This window comes from Saccopteryx bilineata, chromosome 6 (genome assembly GCF_036850765.1).
Source record: "Saccopteryx bilineata isolate mSacBil1 chromosome 6, mSacBil1_pri_phased_curated, whole genome shotgun sequence".
In the NCBI taxonomy this organism is placed as follows: Eukaryota; Metazoa; Chordata; class Mammalia; order Chiroptera; family Emballonuridae; genus Saccopteryx; species Saccopteryx bilineata.
In genome coordinates, this window is record NC_089495.1 from 179,549,605 (window position 1) to 179,565,857 (window position 16,253).

Below are 16,253 nucleotides of genomic sequence, written 5' to 3' on the forward strand. Positions count from 1 at the left end.
CAACAAACTGACCAGTATTTCAATGGGAACTATGCTCCTCTCACTGACCACCAATGAAAGAGGTGCCCCTCTGGAAGTGCGGTGGGGGCCGGATAAATGGCCTCAGGGGGCCGCATGTAGCCTGCGGGCTGTAGTTTGGGGACCCCTGCCTTAGACCCTCCAGTCTGGTACCACAGCACACACATTGTAACAGTCTCAGGCTTGGGTCTCCTTAAGCTCTTCTTTACCCACCTCTATTGCTTATCTTCTTCTAATTTGTTTTACAAAGCTCAATGCACAGTTTCCTGGTAAATTACTATGCTGCTTTGGTTCAGGAAAGCCTATAGCTTCTCACCTTAAACTGCATGTTTGAAGTATTTAATGAACAGTATGGAATGGGCACCATCCAATATCAGAATGGAGGTTTGGTCACTAAAAATGGAAGTCAGCCAGTTAGGTTTTTCTTTTTTTTTTTCTTTCTTTTTTTTTTTTAGCGAGAGAAAGAGGGAGGGAGGTAGAGAGAGAGAGATAGGAAGGGAAAGAGATGCAAGCATCAACTCATAGTTGTGGCACCTTAGTTGTTCATTGACTGCTTTCTCATATATGCCTTGACTGGGGGGCTACAGCTGAGCTAGTGACCCCTTGCTCAAGCCAGCAACCTTGGGCTCAAGACATTGACCTTGGACTTCAAGCCAGCGATCTTTGGGCTCAAGCCAGGGACTATGGGGTCATGTCTATGATCCCATGCTCAAGCCAATGACTCCACACTCAAGCTAGTGAGCCTGCTCTCAAGCCAGATGAGCCCATTTTCAAGATGGAGATCTCAGGATTTTGAACCTGGGTCCTCAGTATCCCAGGCTGACATTCTATCCACTGCACCACCACCTGGTCAGGCAGCCATTTAGTTGGCTTTCCACATCCCAGCTGAATATTAGCACACAGGATACGTAATTCTTTTGTATGACACCTCTTATGATCTTTTGTTTCATCCGCAGGTAACCATAAAGAGTTGGCCTTCAAATGCCCATCTGATAATTTAAAAATTAGATAATCCTGGATGTTAAATATCTACAGGGGGAAGACACTGTCAATAAGGGAGTTCATTTTTATTTGTTTTGTAAGTTTTGGAATTTAGATATGTCTAAACAGTTATAATTTTGTTGGTTTATAAACCAGCTGGCTGTCCATATAAGTATCTATCGTGGGGTGTGAGAAGAGAGTGGAGGCGTTAGTGAAATTCACTGTGTGAAAGTGCTTCCCAGAAGGGACACTGAATTTAAACATTTCCTCTCTGGATATTGTACTCAGTATAACTAAGGTGCGGGAAACCCAGCAGATGAAACACAAATGTTGGCTCTCTACTAAACGATCAGGGAAATTAAGCAGTTTGCCTAAACTGCAAAACATGCCACTCTGGAGTTTTATGGGGCAATTAAAACGGGCAGAATGAACAATTCTAAATACCCTCATAAAAGACTATTTTAAAAGAGTCTAAAATTGCCAGAACACCCGAGCAGCCCAACAAGCTGCCTTTACCTTTCTTGGCTTCCACGCCGGACCCCAGGGTGGCCGTGGTGGTTGGTCTGAGCTCAGAGCTGCTCTGCGGAGTCACATTGGTCTTGGCAGTGTTGCCCTTTCCTTTCTTGTCGTTCTTAGAAGTGTCACTGGGCACATCAGCTATGTCACTCTGCAATGGAAATGTTTACATTAGCCCAAAGGAGTGCCACCTCAAATTCAACTGTCTTGTAAATTCTCCGACTGAATCCAATCTGCACTACACTACTCCTCTTCTCCCTGCAACTCTCCTCATGGATGGATCTTTGCCTGGAAGAACGGAAAAGTATCTGGTGACCTCGGGCTTGAGGCACGGGACGAAGCCAAGGAAAGAGGTCCAATTCTGTTACAGGCAGAGCTGACCTTCTCTTTTGGTAGTTACTGGAGAGATTGTTGCTTTTACTCCAAACTGAGGAGTGTGACTAAAGGGAGCTTTAAAAACAAAGAAACAAACAATACAATTGTGCACAGAAATGGGAGAAGGTTGGATGTAAGGCTGGCAAACAATAAAAAAAAATAATAAATGTCAATTTCATTAATTTACTGACTTGAGTTGGCTGGCATTTCAGGGTATCGCAAAAGCATCTCATATTTTAACAATAGATTTTTAAAATCTCATATTTAATGGAGAAAGGGTCCCCAGATGTGAGTTAAGCCACGTTAAATAACTGATTCTTTTAGATGGTGGTCATATTTTATTAAATATGCTACCTTCTCATTGATCCTTAAAACTATTTTGTTGAATTGATAAATTCAGTTTCAAAAACTTTCTTTGAACTTATTATATTAATTTACTACTTGGCCTTGCTCATATAATCACTGACAACTAAACTCTCCGCACTTGGTTGTCTTTTTTTTGTGTGTGTGACAAAGAGAAAGAGAGAGACAGAAAGAGGGACAGATAGGGACAGACAGGAAGGGAGAGAGATGAGAAGCATCAATTCTTCATTGTGGCACCTTAGTTGTTCATTGTTTTCTCATATGTGCCCTGACCAGGGGGCTACAGCAGACTGAGTGACCCCTTGCTCAAGCCAGCGACCTTGGGCTCAAGCCGGTGAGCCTTGCTCAAACCAGATGAGCCTGCACTCAAGCTGGAGACCCCAGCACTCAAGCTGGGTCCTCTGCATCCCAGTCCGAGGCTCTATCCACTGCACAACCGCCTGGTCAGGCACCACTTGGCTGTCTTTAATTGACTATTGCTACTTACGGTTTCAATGCCCATAGCTCTCATTTGGTCTGCTCTTTTTTCTGTAATTGAAAGAAACTTCTTTGGATCTGACAAAGCATCCACAATATCTGAGGAATAAAAAAGAACAATGAGCTGTTAATTCTGTTTTTCTAAAAATATCTAAGAAAGGCAGCTAACACGCCATTCAGAATCCTGGACCTAACATTTTTATAAACATTGCCATGCTTTCTTTATCTATCCTTCTAAAAGGATAGATTAGAACAGTGGTAGTCAACCTGGTTTCTACCACCCACAAGTGGGCATTCCAGCTTTCATGGTGGGCAGTAGCGAAGCAACCAAAGTATAAATAACAAGATAGATTTAACTATAGTAAGTTGTTTTATCTTTATAAAACAACTTGGTTTGGTTTATTCTGCCAAACTTAACGAAAATCCAACATAAAATACTTGGTAATTATTATTATATGCTTTAACTTGCTATAACTCTGCTTTATAAATTTTATAAAGTAAAGTTATTTCCCTACTTTATAAATCACCATTACTGTGGAACCGGTGGGCGGTTAGAAAATTTTACTACTAACAGATACAAAAGTGGGCAGTACGTATAAAAAGGTTGACTACCCCTGGATTAGAAGAAAGAATCTTTCTTTCTCTCTCTGCTTAAATATTTGAAGACAAATTCCAGACAACATAGCATTTCATTCCTAATTACTTCTCTATGCATCTCTATGCATTTCATTCCTAATTACTTCTCTATGAAAAAGATGTGTAACCATGCCAGTACTGTGTCCAATCAAATTGGCATCTCTCTTTTAAATGCTACCTTTTTTTTTCACATCAAAATATCATTCTGTTCCCAAATGTTTAACTTACCTCCAAATCCATCAGGCACGTATGTCTTAAGAACAATATTGCAGAAAATTGTGGGCAGTGATAACGGTTTATTCCCCTCGTTTCGAAGGGAAATGTGTCGATAGCCGGCTTGGAGGCCATCCAGTGGCAGAAGCCTTTGGCCAATGAGCTTGTTGTTGTCATCGTAAACTGCTATTCTCAAGACTGCCAGGTCAGGGAGGATCACCTGCAAACAGAGACCGGTACTCTTCACTGAGTTTTGGAAAGCAGCTCCCCAGGACCACGGCTGTAGCAATACGGCTCACAGCCACATTGCTCTTCAATGCTCCTTTAGGGTTGAAAATAGGCTCATGATCAATTATTCTTAAAGTATACTGTACTTTAAGCTACTGTGCTGAAGCCATTAAGAAAGGCAATTAAGCCTGACCAGGCGGTGACGCAGTGGATAGAGCGTCAGACTGGGATGTGGAAGACCCAGGTTCGAGATCCCGAGGTCGCCAGCTTGAGCGTGGGCTCATCTGGTTTGAGCAAAAATTCACCAGCGTGGACCCAATGTCGCTGGCTCTAGCAAGGGGTTACTCGGTCTGCTGAAGGCCCGCGGTCAAGGCACATATGAGAAAGCAATCAATGAACAACTAAGGTGTTGCAACAAAAAACTAATGATTGATGCTTCTCATCTCCCCATTCCTGTCTGTCTGTCCCTGTCTATTCCTCACTCTGACTCTCTCTCTGTCTCTGTAAAAAAAAAAAAAAAAAAAAAAAGGCAATTAATTGGACAGGTTTCCTGGAAATCATCTGATTGAAAATTTCAGATGGAATGGATGTGAAAAGTCACAAACCCTACCCCCCCACCCGTGAAATGAATAAGCAAAAAGAGACTGAGAAATAAAGTGATTTTCTTTACTCTCAGAGACAATCAGTGACAGTTGGGCACAGCAGTTTGGGCTCTTGACTTCTAATGTTGTGGTCTGTCTGTTACCTGGGCTCCTTCTGGTATCTAATTCCACCTGTTTTGAAATATGTAAAATGTATCTTTGTAGAAATCTTTATGTATGAAAGATAATTAATGTATAATTTTGGATTCTCCCTTTTTCTTGCACTCCTCAATTTTTAACATATTTTGAGATATTAAAATAGAGTAAATGGGACAGCTAGAAACATTAACATATAACCAAGACACTCTTGCCATTCCCAAACTGATTAAATGGACATATAACCTGAGCTCAGAGAGCAGAAACCCTATTCAGATATAAAATAGCAACATGACAAAGGAAAATCCAATGTTTGTAATGTTGTTAACCAGGAGTGCCTTTTCATTGGCTGAGAGCAATTCAGGGCATCCTGGCTGATTTGAGTACCGTGTCTAAAGCTAGGTGATATATTGATTGCCCATTTATGCCTAGAGGCTATAATTTAATTCCAACTTCAATAAGACGAAAAGGCAAAAAGCTGAAATTCAGCCAACTTCAGTCACGCATGCTATTGTGCCTCATGTGTTGAATAGAGGTTCATTACCTTGTGGGGTTACTGCAAAGAACAAACACAATAACAATAAAAAAGGAAACAACTAAAGTGCCTGATACCCATGAAACAATTTAATTTCTGAAGAACAGAGAAGGATCTGGAATTGGCATTTGTTTTGGGGGCCACTAATGTTACATATAAATATCAAGTTCAGTATTTCCTTACTCATAAAAACAAAGAACTTCTGCACTTAAAGGTTTGAATTTCTAGAAATGTGTGTCAGGATTAGCTATGATGACAAAGAAGACTGGCCAAATGCACAACAGATTTATCTATAACAAACTAAAAAAACCAGGGAAGAGAGAAAGAAAAATTACATGTGGGTATATATAACTTATATAACTGATGGCAGCAGTAGAGCAGGTGACCATGTAGGGGTTTGCATGATAATGGTACTGACGTCACAGTGTGAACTGAAGTTTCAAAAGAACCTGTTTCATTGTCCCTACATTGCTCTTCCTTACACGGCTTCCTTAGACCAGTTAGTCTGTTCTGAAGTGAATAACCCCTATTTGTTAAGATGAGAAGCCGATTATCTGTGTTGCATGAAACACAAAAGGAGCAGAATCACCTGCAAAATCTGTGCCTAAGGAAGAAACCAGAATCCATTTTGGTCAGGATAACAGAAAAAGAAAGAAAAACAGACATTCTCAGAGACAACAGGGCCAACAAATAATTTTTTTCAATACATTTTTTTTTTTTTTGTATTTTTCTAAAGCTAGAAATGGGGAGAGATAGTCAGACAGACTCCAGCATGTGCCCGACCAGGATCCACCCGGCACGCCCACCAGGGGGCGATGCTCTGCCCACCAGGGGGCGATGCTCTGCCCCTCCGGGGCGTTGTTCTGCCGCGACCAGAGCCACTCTAGCGCCTGGGGCAGAGGCCAAGGAGCCATCCCCAGCACCCGGGCCATCTTTGCTCCAATGGAGCCTCGGCTGCTGGAGGGGAAGAGAGAGACAGAGAGGAAGGAGAGGGGTAGGGGTGGAGAAGCAGATGGGTGCTTCGCCTGTGTGCCCTGGCCGGGAATCGAACCTGGGACTTCTACATGCCAGGCCGACGCTCTACCACTGAGCCAACCAGCCAGGGCCTCAATACATTTTCAATTGACAAAAGAGAAATTAAATAAAAAATAATTACAAGATTAAAAACTGAATCATATGAAAGAATGATTGTGATTGTTATTTTTTTTTTTTTTGTGGCAAAGACAGAGAGAGTCAGAGAGAGGGACAGATAAGGACAGACAGGAAGGGAGAGATGAGAAACATCAGTTCCTTGTTGCGGCTTCTTAGTTGTTCATTGATTGATTTCTCATATGTGCCTTGACCATGGGGCTACAACAGACCGAGTGATCCCTTGCTCAAGCCAGCGACCTTGGGTCCAAGCTGGTGAGCCTTGCTCAAACCAGATGAACCTGTGCTCAAGCTGACGACATTGGAGTCTCAAACCTGGGTTCTCTGCATCCCAGTCTGATGCTCTATCCACTGCGCCACCACCTGGTCAGGCCGATTGTGATTGTTCTTAGGATCAAATTATAGTATTGGAAGAAAAAAAATCCAAAATACCAAATATAGCACATGAAGCACAGAACCTGCAGGCAGCAACAGGTATCACATGTTCAGGGGCACAGGACAAGCCAACTGACTCATTTGAAGATGTTGATTGGACTTGATTATGGTGAAATATTCTCCCTACCCTCTTGGCTGAAAGGAACAGTGTCAGTTACCAGCTGCTGCTAGGGCAGATGTGTAATGGTGTCTATTAGCAAGGATACATTCTAAGTAGATTGCACACCTGGGGCTCTGGCATTGTCAATGAGGAAAGAGAACCAAAAGATGAACAAGGACAAACAGAAACAATAATCATATAACAGCTACAGCACGTACGCCATTAGAAGAGGGGGAAAAGAAGATATTTTGGGTTGAACAACTGTCCCTTATATCAGTGGTCACCAACTTTTTTTTGGGCCATGGACCGGTTTAATGTGAGAAAATATTTTCACGGACCTTTAGGGAGGGACGGATAAATGCACAAAATAAAATCATGCGACAGGCATAAAAACTGGGGTATTTTTAAATATTGATATATAAATAATTGTCGAACTTATGAGACAAGCATCAAGAGTGAGTCTTAGACGAATGTAACAGAGGGAATCTGGTCATTTTTAAAAAATAAAACATCGTTCAGACTTAAATATAAATAAAATGGAAATAATGTAAGTTATTTATTCTTTCTCTGCGGACCGGTACCAAATGGCCCACAGACTGGTACCGGTCCGCAACCCAGGGGTTGGGCACCACTGCCTTATATCATGCAGTGTCTATGCAAGAAAACATGGCTCCCAATAAGCAGAGCGAATCTGACACACTGAGAATGTCCTACCTTCCGAAATACGAAAGATTCTTCATTGTAAACTGGATTGAGTCCATTGTTCATCACCATGCGCGTTCGGAATTCCTTACGTATGGTGTCAGTGGGCAGCCCGTACATATCCACTTCGACGTATGTGCCGATTTTCTTATCTGATAAGAACTGACCTGATATGACCTGCAGCAATAGGACACGAGACAGGGTCGGTGTGATCATCAGTAGCAAAGAATAATCGGGAAGGAAGAATTTCTCTGTTCGTTCTTTGAAGTTTTAATTATCTATGGAAATAATGGCTTCACTTATTATACAAAAACATTATTGAGCAACTACTGTATTAAAAAAAAACTCTTTTAGGCAGAGGTTCTACCCTCAAGAACTGTCTAGAAAAAGAATAAGGGAAATATACACGAGTCATATAATAAAGTGCCGGGTTCAGATATGCCCCCAGATCACTTCACAGCCCCGAAATTCTGCCATCCCATACTTCTACTGAATTCTTCTTAAAGTCTTGAAAAGACACACACAGAAAGAATAGTAATGCTAAAATTTGCCTGTTATTTTTTACTGATACATTTAAATTTTATTTATTTATTGGTTTAGAGAGAGAAAAACAATGTGTTGTTCTGCTTATTCATGCATTCATTGGTTAATTCCTGTGTTGACTCCTGTATGTGCCCTGACCATGGATGGAACCTAAAGCCTTGGTGTATGGGGATGATGCTCTAACTCAGCCAGCTGGCCAGGGCTCCTTCAGTAAATTAACACGTCAACTATGTGTTATATATTTGTAAGGATCAGCATTAAATTCTACCTATATAAAGCTATGGAAAGACTATTTTTCATTTACTTTTCAAATGACTAATAGCCATTTGTCAGGTTTTTTTCATATATCTACTAACTAATAATTTTAAAACAGTTTTTTTTAGGTTTACTGGACATACAATAAACTTACCTATTCAAAGAACACAATGAAATTAGTGTTGACATATGAGCACATCTGTGAATCTTTGACCACAATTAAGACAATGAACATTTCCATCACCCCTAAAGTTTCTTTGAACCCTTTTGTCATCTCTCCCTCCCTCTCTCTGTCCACTGGAAACCACTGATTCACTTTTTGTCACTCTATCTTAGTTTGCATTTTCTAGGATTCTGTATAAATGAATACATATAGCGGGCATTTTTTCATTAATAAATTTTATTTTTTAGAGCAGTTTCACATTCAGTTTAGCAAAATTGAGCAGAAAAGGACAGACTGTTTCATATACCTCCTGTCTCGACACATACAATCTCCTGCATCATGGACATCTGTCACCAGAGTGGTACATTTGTTTCATCAATAAACCTATAATGACACATTATCACCTAAAGTCCACAGTTTACACATTAGACTTCATTCTTGGTGCTGTATGTTCTGCAGATTTGATCAAATGTAAAATGACATGCCCTAACATTCTAGTATCACATGGAACAGTTTCACTGCCCTATAATCTTCTGTGGTTTACCTATTCCTCTCTGCTCTGCCCTCAACACAGGACAGCCACTGATCTTTATACTGTCTCCATCATTTCCCTTGTTCCAGGATGTCATATAGTTGAAATCATACAGTATGTAGCCTTTACTGATTGGCTTCTCTCACTTTGGTAACATGCATTTGTTTCCTGCATGTTTCATGACTCAATAGCTCATTTCCTTTTAGCACTGATGAATATTCTATTGTCTGGATGGACCACAGCTTATTTATTCATTCACCTACTGAAGGTTATCTTGGTTGCTTCCACATTTTGGCAATGATGAGTCAAGTTGCGCAAACATTCCTGTGTAAGTTTTTGTGTAGACATAGTCTTCGATTCATTTGGGTAAATACCAAGGAGCGTGGCTGCTAAACCGTATGGTAAGAGTATATTTAGCTTTGTAAGAAACCACCAAACCGCCTTCCAAAGTTTTGGATTCCATTTTGCATTCTCACCAGCAATGAATGAGAGTTTCTCTCGCTCCATGTTCTCTAGTAGGTATTTTTTTTGACCTGGTGTTTTTGACTAAAAGTAGCTAGTAATTTACTAGTGAAAAAAGGGAGAAATATTAAGTCAAAGTTGAGAGCAACATGTGGATCTTGCCCCCTTGATATTAAACATTTTAATTGTGATTTCTTAAGACTTTTGCAGGATCATCTGCCTACACATTTATGCCATTCTGTGAAGAGCGGGGGACTGACCTGCACTGAGCAGGTGGCTGCAATCACGCCGTCAACAGGAGTCTCTGAGAAAGGATCAAATGTTCGATCGGGTCGTCTCATGAAATCTGGTTTGAGAAGGTACCTGGTTGGACAAAAGCACAGAAGAAATTTATTTTATTAGTCACTTTTACAAAGGCTATACCACAAACTCCCCAAGACACTAAATATGTTCTTTTCTTCATCTCTAACTTAGGAGATAGGCTTTTAGGCAGAGGACCCTAAAGATGGAAGAGAATAACCCTGCCCTATGGATAATCCCAAAGAGGAGAAGGGAAGAAGGAAAGAGGGGTGAGGGAGGCAGGAGAGCATAAAGGAGGGATAAAGAATTGGTGATGGAGGGAGACTTGAGGCGGTGAACGCATGCTGCAGTGTACAGATGATGTATATGGAATAGCACACCTGAAACCTATATTTCACTAACCAATGTCACCCAACTGAAAAAGAAAAAAAGCCCTCCATATTAAATTTAAAATGAGAATATTAAACTTTAGAATGTGTATAATAAACTACTTAACTTGTGCCTAAACATCTTTTTTAAATAATCTATAAAACTGGAGACGAAGAGTGTATATTTGTAAATATAATGTATCCAGAAATTTTATCTATTCTTATCTTCTCCCACAAATCCTACTTAAATTCATCAGCCCTTAATTAAAAATGACACGGTTTCATTATGGCTGTAGTACGGAGTGCTGGAACACAGTGACAACAGTTTAAATCATATTACTCACCCGCAGGATCCATTATACTCAAATTTTCCCTGATTCAATTGCATCGCTAAATCTGTCAAGAGACAAAAATAATTTAGCATCTCGTCTCCTCGGACAAAGAAGATCCTGACGGTGTGATTTAAACAATGGAAATCAGACACCGATCTTAGGTTGAAAGTTCTTTTTTATAACACAAGGTACTACTGTGTCTGTTTAAGCACACAACTCTCTTCAATGATGAAATGACCGTGTGTGTAATTTAAATGAAACATAAAATGTGTTTTCATAAAGCTCATGCTAGCATTGCTTTAAATTTGGATTCACTATATGAATTTAATTAGCGTTGAGAGTACAGATGTCCAACCTGATATATAGCTGGAGAGGATATGCCTTATGACCCCAGAGGAAGGTGTCCCTGAAGATAACAATGAGTTAAATGAGAATATAAAACTCCATTAAAAAATAAACTAGGGCCTGACCAGGCGGTGGCGTAGTGGATAGAGCATCGGACTGGGATGCAGGAGACCCAGGTTCGAGACCCTGAGGTTGCCAGCTTGAGCGCGGGCTCATCTGGTTTGAGCAAAAGCCCACCAGCTTGAACCCAAGGTTGCTGGCTCCAGCAAGGGGCTCCTCAGTCTGCTGAAGGCCCGCGGTCAAGGCACGTATGAGAGAGCAATCAATGAACAACTAAGGTGTTGCAATGAGCAATGAAAAACTAATAATTGATGCTTCACATCTCTCTCCGTTCCTGTCTGTCTGTCCCTGTCCATCCCTCTCTCTGACTCACTCTCTGTCTCTGTAAAAAAAAAAAAAAAAAAACAAAAAAAAAACAACAAAAAAAACCTAGGTAAGAATCATGTAAAAATTAGTTACTTAAGCCCTGACTGGATGGAGCTTCGTCTCGGCATGCCTAGGTCTCAGGTTCAATCCCCGTCAGCGCACATATAAGAAGCAACCAAGGCCCTGGCCCTGTGGTAGAGCGTCAGCCTGGCGTGCAGGAGTCCCGGGTTCGATTCCCGGCCAGGGCACACAGGAGAAGCACCCATCTGCTTCTCCACCCCTCCCCCTCTCCTTCCTCTCTGTCTCTCTCTTCCCCTCCTACAGCAAGGCTCCATTGGAGCAAAGATGGCCCGGGCGCTGGGGATGGCTCCTTGGCCTCTGCCCCAGGCGCTGGAGTGGCTCTGGTCGCAACAGAGCGACGCCCCGGAGGGGCAGAGCATCGCCCCCTGGTGGGCAGAGTGTCGCCCCCTGGTGGGCATGCTGGGTGGATCCCAGTCGTTTGCATGCGGGAGTCTGTCGGACTGTCTCTCCCCGTTTCCAGCTTCAGAAAAATACGAAAAAACAAAAAACAAAAAAGAAGCAACCAAATAGTACACAACTAAATGAAACAGCTAAGTGGAACAAAGAGTTGATGCTTCTCTCTCTCTCTCTCTCTCTCTCTCTCTCTCTCTCTCTCTCCCTTCCCTCCTCTCTTTCACTTTATCTTCCTTTGTCTCTCTGTCTTAAATCAATGGAAAGTTTTTTTTAAGAAATCAGTGATTTAAAGAGAATTCTTCTATGTGGTCTCTATGGGCAGGGCCTGGCTTAGGACTTTTCTCTTGCAAGCACACACAATCTTCATTCTTTTTTTTTCATCAGCAAAAGAAATGGGTCTGCTGGTGGATATTTTTCTTCTTAAAAGTGTGTTGGTTATACCTAACATTACAGAATAATACAGAAGCTGATCTACTGAATAAACTGCTTGAGGATCATTTAATCCAAGAAGTGGACTGACTGATAACTGAGACTACAACTTGACCTCGTTCAAAATTATTGCCTGACCAGGTGGTGATGCAGTGAACAGAGCATCGTCCTTGGACACTGAGGACCCAGGTTTGAAACCCCAAGGTCGCTGGCTTGAGCACAGGCTTACCAGCTTGAGTGCGGGGTCACTAGCTTGAGCGTGGGATCATAGACATGACCCCATGATCACTGACTTGAACCCAAAGATTGCTGGCTTGAGCCCAAGGTTGCTGGCTTGAGTACGGTGTCACTGGCTCAACTGGAAGCCCCCAGTCAAGGCACAAGTGAGAAAGCAATCAATGAACAACTAAGGTGCCACGGTGAAGAATTGATGCTTCTCATCTCTCTCCCTTCCTGTCTGTCTGTCTCTGTATCTCTCGTAAAAAAAAAAAATTATTTTGTCTCTGCTAGGAACACTCTGGTATCATACTGGCACCAGGTCATAGTTTCATATAGCAAGGACTAAGGGGCATGCTGTGTAGAAATTTGACTCCAAATTTTGGTCACTGAAGAGGCTCTACCAGCAGGTAAAAAATATAGTCAGGTCACATTCATGCCAAAAGGATGCAAGTCAAAGGACCTCTCAATCACTCCAGAGATTAAAGAACAAGGTAGAGAAAGATTCTCAAAGTATGGCAGATGGATTAGAGAATGAAAATGCCCCCAAATTCAGAATCATGGGAGGCACCCTGATATAACAAAGAACTTAACAAGAAAGCATTGATTTGTTTTGATTTTACCAATATGAAGGACCATGCTGTGGAATTAACCATAGAAACTGAACAGGTTCTGTGGCATGTTCCTCACCTGTTTTAGGTAAGCATCTAGAGCAGTGGTCCCCAACCTTTTTTGGGCCATGGACCGACCGGTTTAATGTCAGAAAATATTTTCACGGACCGGCCTTTAGGGTGGGACGGATAAATGTATCACGTGACCGAGACAAGCGTCAAGAGTGAGTCTTAGATGGATGTAACAGAGGGAATCTGGTCATTTTTTAAAAATAAAACATCGTTCAGACTTAAATATAAATAAAACAGAAATAATGTAAGTTATTTATTCTTTCTCTGCAGACCGGTACCAAATGGCCCATGGACCAGTACCGGTCCACAGCCCAGGGGTTGGGGACCACTGATCTAGAGCCCATTACTTTTCTACCTCTAATTTTAAAATTGTGATCCTAGGCTCTTATGCAAACCTCAAAAAAAAAAATTAACATTTGTTTATGTGTGTATAAAAGTTTACTCCTCTCCTTCCAGGGATGGTGGGTAAATCATATGTGAAAACTTGCCTTTGAATACACTTTGGAGGACCAAGTTATACGTTATACCTCTAAGAACATATAACTCCCTGCCCCATACTGTTCTGCACCTTTAAGGTGAGGTACAGTCGTGTCACTGACATCTGCTGAACATTAGCAGTAGGGAGGGACTTTCCAAAGGAAAAATGAATCTTCGTTACTCTACAAAGATACTCAATTTCTTGGTATTCAATTCAATTTTTAGAGATGATGATACGTTTGATCCAAAAGGAAGAAAAATTAGAAATATTTTGGAACAGGGGAAAATGCTTAGCAAGGTAATCATGGCTTTCCAAAAGGAAATCCGATTTAAACCAAACTCCTATCATTGTTTGGTTGCTCTACTTTTAGTTTTTTTTTTATTTTTCACCATTGCATTAACTCGACATACTGTTTTGCCATATGTCTGTTTTCTTTAAAAAGTGCCCACAGCCAAGTGATGGCAACTGTTGATACCATTCTGTGCAACCGTTCCCACGGAATTTGAGGTCACTGGACATCAGTTCCTACCTGGGGTTTGATAGTTGAGTGAAACCATCTGGCAGCCAGCGTTCCAGAAAATCTGAGGCATGTAATTACTGGAATCCACTCGGCCTCCCTTGGGGTAAATGCGACTCATTTGCCGTTTGTTATAACTGTGTAACTTATTAAGGAAAACGGGAAAAAAAAGAAAAAAAAAAAAGAAAAGCTGATTCTGGCAGCAATCGATAACCAACGAAGGGCTGAAAGAACAAGGTCCAGACCAGTAATGACAAACAGTGGACGACAAAGAGAAAACTTCACATTTATAAATGAGAAAAACCACACTTTGCTGCATGGACTATGAAAACAATTCACATTTGGGCAGAATGTCACAGCCGCTGTGGTCTTTCAGACATATTATTTTATTAGTTCTACAACCACAATTACGTTTTAGCCTTTATCTATTTTAGAGATGCCTGTCAAACCCAAAGCACACCAACCACTCATTCTGTAAGGATACTTCACAAATTCAATCGCGTGAGTCTTCAAGTAGCCGAGACCGACCGACTCATTAAAAGAAGACATGTTATAATGAATATTGCGTTCTGTAAAGAAAAGCAAAGATGCACTCAGAAACCTTGCCATCAAACCCTCACAGAAAGACAAGCAGTCAATATAATTAACCCTGAATTATGGGACTTTGCAAGCAGATGTTCCATTATCTTATTGGTAGCGCCTACTTACATTACTGTCCTGTGGGTGGGGACAGTTGACTTAAAAAGGAAAAAGTGTGATAAATTAAATTTGGAGTCATTAAGCAAATTATGTGCATACAGTTGCCACACAGCGCCACCTTTGAAATATGTATAGTTGATGGGGATGATGATGATAGCTTTTTCATCCAGGAAATAGTTAGAAAAAAATATTTTTTGGAGACTAGCTTTTGATGAAAAGAGGCCTTACATCTAATGTGAGGCTAGCCTCGGAGTGTTAATAAGCACGGTCTCTCAGAGCCACCTTGTGGATGATATAGGGAATGACATCACAAAGGCCGCCACATGCCAAGGACATGTGTGTGGTTTGGGAAACAAAAACAAGTTGAGGTGGAACACTTCCCATAACCAGAAAAGGAAGTGGCAACAAGGCAGCTCATCAGTATATCAACAGCAAAGCAAACGAAAAAAGCAATAGCATTTAACTTTGGGTGTTACCTTCAGCCACATTGAAACCTTGAAACTTGACAGGCTGTGCGTAGTTGATCATTGTGGACAGGTACGGATGGATGTTAGTGGTGGCACCTACATACTTATAAGATGCCATCCATGCTTGCTCATCTTCCACAGTAACCAGGCCCTACAAGCACAGCAAAGGGGATATCCATGTTGGTGACTTCAGCAAGGCTCACGATACATGCTACAGACTTCCTCACTAAAGATAACTGACACACACACATTGAAAATAAAGGCCATTTCTTTGCTCAGTCATGCTAAGGGATTTTTTTTTTTTTTGTATTTTTCTGAAGCTGGAAACGGGGAGGTAGTCACACAGACTCTCGCATGCGCCCTACCGGGATCCACCCGGAACGCCCACCAGGGGTGATGCTCTGCCCATTTGGGGCATCGCTTTGTTGTGACCAGAGCCAGTCTAGTGCCTGAGGCAGAGGCCACAGAGCCATCCCCAGTGCCCGGGCCATCCTTGCTCCAATGGAGCCTCGGCTACGGGAGGGGAAGAGAGAAACAGAGAGGAAGGAGAGGGGGAGGGAGGGAGAAGCAGATGGGCGCCTCTCCTGTGTGCCCTGGCCGGGAATCGAACCCGGGACTTCCGCACGCCAGGCCGACGTTCTACCGCTGCTAAAGGATCATTTTAAAAGTTAATGTCTATTTTAGCTCCAAATAACCCAAAACATATCATACATACATTTTTAGGACATTTTGTAGACTTTTGAAGAACTTTAAAATACTCAAGAAACTATATTGAGGTTCATAGCTATACTATGAAATACACATAGCAGGTATTGATCATTCTTATTTTCAGGATTGGAGGCACAAAGTCCAAACGCTGACTCTCTAACTTCAGTGGTCATCAGAATCACCTGGAGGGCTTATTAAAACACATACGCTCTTGGGCCCCACCCTCCGAGTCTCTGATGAAATGAATCTTGGTTGAGGCCCAAGAATTTGCATCTCTAACTAGCTTCCAAGTGATAATGATATAGCTCCTCTGTGGTCCACACTACACTTAACACTGGCCTAGGATTTAAGCCATATTCATAAATAGTTTATGGCATTTTTTTAAAAAGCT

The 16,253-nt window shown here is 41.6% G+C and overlaps 1 protein-coding gene across 10 annotated transcripts in view; it reads right to left on the bottom strand.

The window, feature by feature from the left end:
- Nucleotides 1-16,253, bottom strand: part of PLCB4 (phospholipase C beta 4) — a 387,833-nt gene that overhangs the window by 25,882 nt on the left and 345,698 nt on the right. For all 10 annotated transcript variants that reach the window (XM_066234675.1, XM_066234677.1, XM_066234673.1 and 7 more), the window contains 9 exons: nucleotides 15,164-15,305; nucleotides 14,473-14,557; nucleotides 14,001-14,125; nucleotides 10,433-10,484; nucleotides 9,681-9,783; nucleotides 7,478-7,642; nucleotides 3,595-3,799; nucleotides 2,741-2,829; nucleotides 1,516-1,666 (listed from right to left, as the gene is read on the bottom strand). In XM_066234675.1, the coding sequence (XP_066090772.1) occupies nucleotides 1,516-1,666; nucleotides 2,741-2,829; nucleotides 3,595-3,799; nucleotides 7,478-7,642; nucleotides 9,681-9,783; nucleotides 10,433-10,484; nucleotides 14,001-14,125; nucleotides 14,473-14,557; nucleotides 15,164-15,305 (1,117 nt within the window). The remainder of the gene's footprint in view (nucleotides 1-1,515; nucleotides 1,667-2,740; nucleotides 2,830-3,594; nucleotides 3,800-7,477; nucleotides 7,643-9,680; nucleotides 9,784-10,432; nucleotides 10,485-14,000; nucleotides 14,126-14,472; nucleotides 14,558-15,163; nucleotides 15,306-16,253) is intronic.